The following is an 8,857-nucleotide window of genomic DNA, read 5'->3' on the forward strand; positions in this document are numbered from 1 at the left end:
AACTGCTCCCTGCCGTGCGGTCAGCTGGCACTGGGGAAACGTTTCCGCAGAGGGTCACTTGTTACCATTCAGCAGCAGAAAGCCAAACAACATCAACACAGTGAACTCGTGGCATCTGAGAGTGCTTAACACCTCCTGAAGGACATCCAGCACCCTGAAGGGTCAACCCGGGGCTTCTTACATGAATTCATACAAGTCGTTTCCAGTCTCAGCTGGCAAATGATCACACGGATCGCAAATAACCTGTGTTGGCTTCAGTTGGCTATGAAAAGACAATCTTACATGGAATTTGATCACCTTCTTGCAGCGTTAAGCTCTCTGTTGTCAGTCAGAAGTATTCCTTTAGTGTCCAGTTTAGAAAGTGCTCAGTGAGCTCCCAAGGCCAGTGGAAGTACCAGATATAGCTTACTATGCTGAAACTCACCGTGAAGATAGACCAACAGGTGGGCCAACAGATTCTGGCATCTCTGCCTTTATTTTTTTCACTTTTTTCTTGCCTTTACCACATAGTGGTAGTATACAGAGTAGAAATAGTTTCTGCTTACTGACTGCTGATATGCTATCCTGTAGTATTTAGCTGTTATTACTATTACCTTCAAAGAGGGGTTTTGCTTGGGTTTAAATTTCGTTTAATTTATTTGATCAAGTTAGCAAATTATTTAACTTATTACTGATAATTCCTCTAGTGGCAATTTCCAGTAAAGAAATCCTTGCATGAAAAAATATTTTTTCCTGATACACTTTGCTGTCTTTTTCATGTGGATCAAGTGATCTACTTTCTCAAATGTGTGAGCCAGGCAGGAAAATATGATTTTATGATATTTAATTGGGAAAAAAAAATCCTATAGCTTGTAAACATCTGTTGCTGTCTACATTTTATAATTCCTTAATGCACAAAAACAGAAAATGCTGAGGTTATGTTTAGCAGTAAAACCACACTTATGATTAGGTTGTGGATGCAACATGCCTGAACTGGAAACACTTTTACCTAATTCTCCTGGTATTCCTGCAGTGGAAATGAGGTTTGAGTCACAGGACCATATAAGGTGGCAACAAAGAGAAAACTTCACTTTTTCCTGGCTCTCAAGCTGTTTTCTCTCTCTATTGAAAGTTTTTACATTCGTGCATTTCTGTTATCATGAACATGGTCTGTGCTTTCTTTCTCTTTGCCTGACTATAGATTGAATGTGTTACCCAGTTAAATACAGCAATCATAATGATTTTTACTCCTTGGGAGTTCCTATATCTTCAACTCTGTAGACCTCCAACTCCAATAGTAGCAAGAGAGAAATATCCCAGCAAATAATAACTATTAGTACTTTTATCTAAACTATACAGAAGAAAATGAAGTAATATTGAAGCAAATTATTCTGGTGGCATAATCTGCTGTAAATCTAAAATGAAACATCTGGAAAGATTAAATAAATTTCTTAAAACTGATTAATACCTACTAAAATTTCCACAAATACCGTAATCCATCTAAAAGATTCCTCTTGCTAATCCATATATAGCTAAATGCAATGTGGATTGCACTTTCCTTGTTTAGACACTACGTGTAATGTTTTCAGGTTTTTTTTCTGGAGTATTTTCTTTCTTTTTCAGTTGAAAACCGAGGGTTACTTGGATTATCTTCATCCTACAGTTAACATCAGGCAGATTCAGACTGTCCAGAGTTTCCACTTGTTAAGATAAATATCCCAAACCCTCTATGGAGTGAGAGAAAAAAAAAAAAAGTTAATTCACTCCAGTCAGTCTTAGCATCACTCTGGAAATTATTCTTCTAGTGCCCTCCATCATCACAAGGTGATGGAGGTCATTCAGGGCTTGTACTGGCTGAGAAGGCACCTGAGACCATTGCTGAACTCAGAGCAGTGGAAAAACATGCCCTTTTCATAGTGACACCCTGTGTTCTCCTCAGGAAGCATCAGACTTCAACTCTCTTGAAGGGGTCTTTGTAAAACCAACTTTGTGGGTGGCTTTGAGGACTGTATAGGAGTAATTCTTTTTTTTTGCAGCCACAACCTGTCCCCATTTTGCTTAGAAAAGCTTGCAACTGACTGTAATAATCTAACCAATTGTAATTGGACTGGATGTTTTGATTAATATTTTAGCCATATATTTTAGGAGGCTCATGGAGGTCTTGTGGTTAATATACTGGTAGGGAGTTCTGGAAACCTGTGCTGAGCTTGGCAGTACAAAGTTTATAAAACTCCTACCTCACTGAAGTCAGCAATATTTTTGCCATTGGTTTAACAAGGGCCAGATTATATTTCTTTATATTCAACATCAGGAAATTTTCTTATTCCACCAGTAGGGTAATACTGTCCTCCCTCTTTTTTCAGTTCACTGTTCAAAAAGGTACTGTGTCTTGAGGAGTGGTGATGTATATTGGGAAGCTAGATCAGTTGATATTAAATGTATTAAATCCATCCTATAGAAGCATTAAGTTGTATTAAATATATTATTGTAGACGTGTGTTTCATCATTGGACCATGCAAAATGATGGAAAAGCTATAAAAAAGTTGGTAGATTGCAATACTAACTTTTTCCTGCTGTCTTCCAGCTCCATATTTAAAGGCTCAGCTGTGTGTGTGTATCATCTATCTGACATCCAGACCGTGTTCAATGGGCCATTTGCACACAAGGAGGGCCCAAACCACCAGCTGATTCCATATCAGGGCAGAATTCCATACCCGAGACCTGGCACCGTAAGTACAAAGATGTTTATGCAGGCTTGCCAATTACTTGTCTTTGTTTAATCTTATTTATTCCAGGAGAATGGACTATATGTGACTATGACACTTAGTTACCGTTCAGAACAATTTTATTTGCTTCTCAGCTTGCCATAGAAATCACATAGTATCTGGAAATCTTCTAGAAAGTATTAAAAGTCATGCAAAATGCTGGTTGCTCTTGCTATTTCTGCTGAAAAGGTGGTAAGGATTATTTCATTAGATGGCAGTCATATTGTTCACATGTACATTTATATTTTGTGTATATATTTGAGCAGAGGTTAGTTAAATAAATAAGCACACAAAGACAGCATTGTGTCTTCTACAGCCTGGATCCAGACATGTGTAAGTCTGTCTTCAGTCTGTATGAATTTTCCATAGTTCTCTAAAGTTTTACACTCTATTGGGATGCCTGGGAGATGTAGTAGGAGAACAAGGCTTCTGGGACTTGTTGTTTGATAGGTCTGATACTCTGCCAGGCACTGAATCTTAGAAGAGGGACCTAGAAATAGACGAGTCTATGAAGTCGTCTTACAGTTTCTTAAGTATCAGACTTAAATAAGTATGCACAGAATTATAAATCATCTCTCAACAATGTAGTTATAATTTTTTTAGATGAACACTTTGTTGCTTTTCCATTCATCACAGGAAATTAAATTTTATTTTAATTTTGCAAGTCACTGCAAGAACTTTTAACAGACACATGGAATAGCTCTCCCTGTTCACACAATTCTTCATGACATTATAGTGCGGTTATTACTGGCTGTAAGATTTAGGACCTCATGTTCCCAGATTCCTAGAATTAGCTAATCAATACCTGATATTCCACTAAGGTCTAATGCTAGCATTGATCTTTCTTTGCAATTAATTCATACAGCTCTAATCTCATCATGAGTTCACTAAGACATTAAGCTTAAACTTTACAAAAAAAAAAAAGGCTCATTTAAACAGGAAGTTTCGTGCTCTTGTGATTATTCACATTTCAGAGTTTCTTGCTGCTTCAGAATATTGTATTTGTGTGTGTTTCCTCAGCCACTGCCATGTTATTTTTGGTTGGCCTCATGGAGGCTTATGAGATGTTCCAGATGGACCTAAAGAAACTGGGCAGCACAATGGAAAGGGAAAAAGGAAATTCAGATTTGGATTTAACATGGTGACAGAAATTATCTACATTTTTCAGATGTGCTGATAAGCTCTGAATTTGAAGATAAATTCCTAGATCATAGCTCACACAAAAAATCAAGTCAAAAGAGATTCTTTTAAGATGATTCTTGCTGGTTTTCTGATCACTGGCTTTTCTGTGCTTCCTCACAATTCAGCCACAACACAGTATCTTAGAGGTGTGTTTTCTAAGGTGGGACTTGTTTGGCTTTGCTTTTATTTTACTGCCAAAAAATTCCGCTTTTAAGTGCATGCCACAAACTGGTATTTTTCATTTGTGTCAAAGCCTCTGTAAAAATCAGGACATGAGGATTTTTCTGCTGCTCAGAATTTGTGTTCAAAGGGTTAACTTTAAATAGCTACACTTGCAGACTATGGGGCATGAGGCTTTTTCCTCTGGAACATAGGTTTTTTGCAACTTCTAGGACGCTGGACTGGACAGGGATATCTTTTTATGTGACATGGAAAATCCTACTTTACTGTTGCCTGAAGATATATTCATACTAAACTCTGGATAGCAATGAATGTTCATTGTGTCGCAGTACATCAGATAAACAATGAAAAGGCTTCAGTATAGGTTCAGTAGGATTAAATAATGCAATACATTCATTTGCCCATAATCAACTCTGCAATGTTTGGCTGCCCTTCACTAAATACCAATGGTTTCTTATTTCTCCACAAGCAAATCTTACGTTTGGAAAAAGAAAGGGGGAAAAAAATGCATAATTGGCATCTTGCTACTAAATTCAATGATGTTTGAGGATAGTTTCCATTTTTGAGAGTTTATAGAAATAGTTTTTGTACCTACGGCATGTTGGGGAATATGCTGTAAATTAAAGGATTCTGTTTCTCCCTGCAATCTGCCTGCATGGTGATCAACTGTGAACATAATTATCATGTAGCCAAGTCCTTGAATGAGGTGTGAAGGATACACATCCAATCCCTCCAAGAAAGGGAGAGCTTATAGAGTTCTTCAGTAACATCTTTTGCTTGTCATTGGTTTATATGGGGGATAGCAAAAGAATTAATTGATTAAAGATGTTTGTTAAGGCTTTGCTCAGAACAACAATATAATGTAAGTTTTTAGGGTCATACCGAGGTGAACCATAGCACAGGCATTTTTGCTGGAAATCACAGACAAAGGTCTTATGATCTCCAACTCAAGAATGGAAGGACAGAAAACGTCAGAGAAAGTCTTCTTTTAACTGAGCTGTGTGGGATAGGAAAGTTTAATTTGAACTGCTCGTGAAACAGAATTCCTCTGGGGAGGAGCCGAGGTCTGGCAGATCACTACCAACTAGAACAATCTTGCTAATAGCCTACAAAAGATAGTTCATTTTTTCAGCATTTGTTGCTGATCTTAGCAGATAGCTCCATACATTTCCTGGAAGACTGTGGATGGAAGTGCCACAGAGGGAAGGAGCAGAGCAAACAAGATAGTCAGAATTCAATTTTGTGAGGACCTAAAGGGCTAGGATGTAGTGTCATTTCTAATGAAAACCAAACGAAAACCCTCAGGATAATAGGAGTCCAGAAGAATCAATTATCGAGGATGTCAGATGGGAAAACAGACCCATACGCCAGCGGAGTTCTGGTTCTTTTTCCTGAAGGTAACTGGTGTCAAAGCAGTTTCTTTTAAGGAATTCCTACCAAAGCTGTTCTGCTTTGTATAAATAATTAAATCCTAATTGAGCCAGAAAATGATTGTAAAGCCTGGGATTAGGCTGCAGTCCCTCTCTACTTTTTTCCTGGTATTGCCCAATTAATAGTTTGTTATGTGCACAAGATGGTTCAGCTTTTAGCAACGAGGTTAGAATGGGCACTCCTGCCTGGTGGTTAGAGGGATTCCTCCAGGAGGTGAAGACCCAGATCGTAGCATTTGCTTGCATCAAGTAGGCTGGACACATGACTCATTTGTCCACAGTGAGTTTCCTAGTCTGTCAAAGTATGATTCACTTTACGTAATTTTAGCCTTCTAAAAGCAGGGCACCTAGTCTGAATTACTGACTACAGAGGAAACCTAGATGGCTAACTAAGAATAAATGCCTGACTTTGAGACAGTAGAAGTCAGGTGAGGTAAATCTCTCCCTAAGCTAGTAGCTATTTTTGTGTCTGTGGTTTTGACCAGAAATTCCATCCTAGATGTAAGAATGGTGCTCATCAAAATAAACAAGTTTCCATTAAATGCTTTGTATTGAACAAGTCAACATTTTCCAACTGGAAAAATATTCTGTTTAAATATTTCTGAATAGCTCCAATACTCCAAGGCGAGTTTCACAGCTCAGAAATCTGGTAAGGGGTAAAATGACAGCTCAGGAACACCAATAAGAAGTGCGGTAACAGCGGCTGAAAAAAAGTCATGTAAGTTAACATAGGTACATCCACAACATTGTACCAGTTACTGGCATAGCTCCTGATTTCTTCCCACAGTCTTCTTTTAGTTTCACTCTGGGTAAACACGTGAGCTTTCTAAGATTGCTTTTGTTTCCTTGGGAGGTTCAGAATGCCTCAGGGCTGATGATTTGGATGGTTCTTCATTACATTTAAAGAAGCATCCAGAGTATTCATGGAGCTCTGTTATTTCTAGGGTATAGGGAACAGTGTAGACAAGATCGTGTGAATGGTCAGTCTTCTCAGATGTAAATGAGCTGTCAGGGGACTGCCTCATCAACTCTATATTACTGTTTTTTCAAATGAAGATGAGTCACAGACCCTTCTGCCATCTCATAATCAGTGTAGTGACTAGAGGGATAAAAATACAGTTATTATCCGATTTTACCTTTTGCCTTTATACTAAATCTATAACAAACCAACTGTGAAAGTATCTTCTCGTACCAGACGCTTGGATTTTTTTTTTTCAACAGGCAGTTTGGAAGCATAAAGAACGTGGAAATAGGTCCAGAAGTATGGATTTTTGCCATCATACTGGGTTTTGAAACTGCAAAAATGTGCTTGTGTTTCCTTTATCTGAATTGATGTGAGTTCAAAGTGTAGCTATTCAAGCACTTCATTCCTGTTACTGGAACATAATTACTTTCAGTCAGAGTCTGAAGTGCTCTTTCGGGAACTTACTTTGTCAACTATCTGTCAATATTTGTAAATGACTTGGAGATTAAAACTCTCTGAAAGATGGCAAGTATCGTTAAGCGTTGCTGTGCATGTTTGTTACAGTGTCCAGGAGGAGCCTTCACACCTAATATGCGGACAACCAAAGAGTTTCCAGACGATGTTGTGACCTTCATCAGGAACCACCCTTTGATGTTTAATCCCATTTACCCAATACACAAGAGGCCATTAATCATTCGGATAGGAGCCGACTACAAGTATACAAAGATTGCTGTGGATCGAGTGAATGCTGCTGATGGAAGATACCATGTCTTGTTTCTTGGAACAGGTAAGACAAGCTTAGCAACAGTCATTTTCCTCCATTGCATTATAATTTGCAATCAACACCAATCTGTACGATTTATAGGTTTCAGAAATTGTTTAAATGTATTTGCTATCTACAAAAATGTCTATAGAAATCCATAGATTATACTCTTTTTATTTTATATGCATTTTTACGTTTCCTATAAATGTTAATTAGGTGAAAGAGATACAATGTATTGATATGAATTGTATTTGAGACAGAAATCAACACTAGTGTATGTCGTATTTGATCTTAATTATAATACTTCTCTTGAATATGGTCTGTCTGCAACATGATTCCTCGTTAGAGCTTGATGCTCTCTAACATGAGTAAAAATACCAAAATCTGGCTTTGTATTGTTTTGTACACTCTCATCATCATTGTTTAATATATGCTGTGTACGCTACTTCTGAAGAAAATCACAATCTGATCAGGATGTTACAATGGCAGAAAGAACAACTCCACCAAAAAAAAGTAAAAATACAGAAGTATTTCGCAGAGAAAAAGAAACAAGTGGTTAGAGTCCTAGCAGTAGTGGACACAGAGAATTTGATAATAATTTCCGTCTAATATAACCTGCATTTTGGTTTTAGTTACATTGAATTTGAATCTGGCGTTATGCTTCTGAGGTCTGCAGGGAACAGGTCAAGTGATTCTCGTACTGATCAATTTTGATTTTTTAAAATATTCAGATACAAATCACACTCTTCTGATTGAAGCAGACAAGCAGAGTGGTACTCTGGCTAGACCCTGGGATTCGTTCACATCTGAAGCTCCCGCTGGCTTAACAGGGCATTGTAGGTTGATAGGCACAAAGGCTAATCTTTTTTACTACAGATGGTTTCAAGTAGAACAAAGGAAAAGAACTCCAGGAGAAAAAATCTATCTCTGACCATCAGAAAATAATTACAGAGATGGCTTACATTGCTTTTATGGTTCACATATTATTGAGGTCCTGGTTGTTTTCTGCTTGTACAATAACCGTGTCTGCCAGCAAACTCACATGGGGCTGGGAATAACCATCCTGTTATAATAGATTTAGGAAGCCAGTGCTAAAAAATCTCTCAAGAATGTCAGGCTTCTATAGGGGCAGGATTAAAAGGAACTCTCTTCACTCTTCTTAGAAAAACCTCCCCAACTACCAAAATCAGCAGGGTGCCCTTGTGCCGAAGGAGGCCAGCTGCATACTGTGCTGCGTTAGCAGAAGTATATCCAGCCAGCAGGTTGCTGGAAGGGACTCTTCCCCTGTATTTGACACATGTCAGGAGTACCATGTCCAGTTGTGGGCTCCCCAGTACAAGGAAAACATTGACCTAATGGGACAAGATCGGTTGAGGGATCGTAGCATGTGTTGTATGAGAAGAGGCTGAGAGGATTATATTTATTCAGAGAAAGCTAAGAGGAGACATTATTGCTGTTGACAGCTATCTAATGGGAGGGTACAACTATCTAATGGGAAAAAAAACAAATTTGGACTCTTCTCAAGGTGCTTGATATCAGGGTGAAAGGCAATGGACACAAGTTGCAATATGGGACATTGCAATTAGATATAAGG

At 38.2% G+C, this 8,857-nt stretch overlaps 1 protein-coding gene across 1 annotated transcript in view; it reads left to right on the plus strand.

Annotated features, from left to right (window-relative positions):
* The window catches only part of SEMA3C (semaphorin 3C), a 97,473-nt gene extending 90,049 nt beyond the window's left edge, over positions 1-7,424 (plus strand). The window contains exons 10-11 of the mRNA XM_009982379.2: positions 2,564-2,708; positions 7,065-7,424. Coding sequence (XP_009980681.2) covers positions 2,564-2,708; positions 7,065-7,424 — 505 coding nt within the window. The remainder of the gene's footprint in view (positions 1-2,563; positions 2,709-7,064) is intronic.
* The last annotated feature ends 1,433 nt before the right edge of the window (positions 7,425-8,857 follow it).

This window comes from Tauraco erythrolophus, chromosome 4 (genome assembly GCF_009769465.1).
Source record: "Tauraco erythrolophus isolate bTauEry1 chromosome 4, bTauEry1.pri, whole genome shotgun sequence".
Classification (NCBI taxonomy): domain Eukaryota; kingdom Metazoa; phylum Chordata; class Aves; order Musophagiformes; family Musophagidae; genus Tauraco; species Tauraco erythrolophus.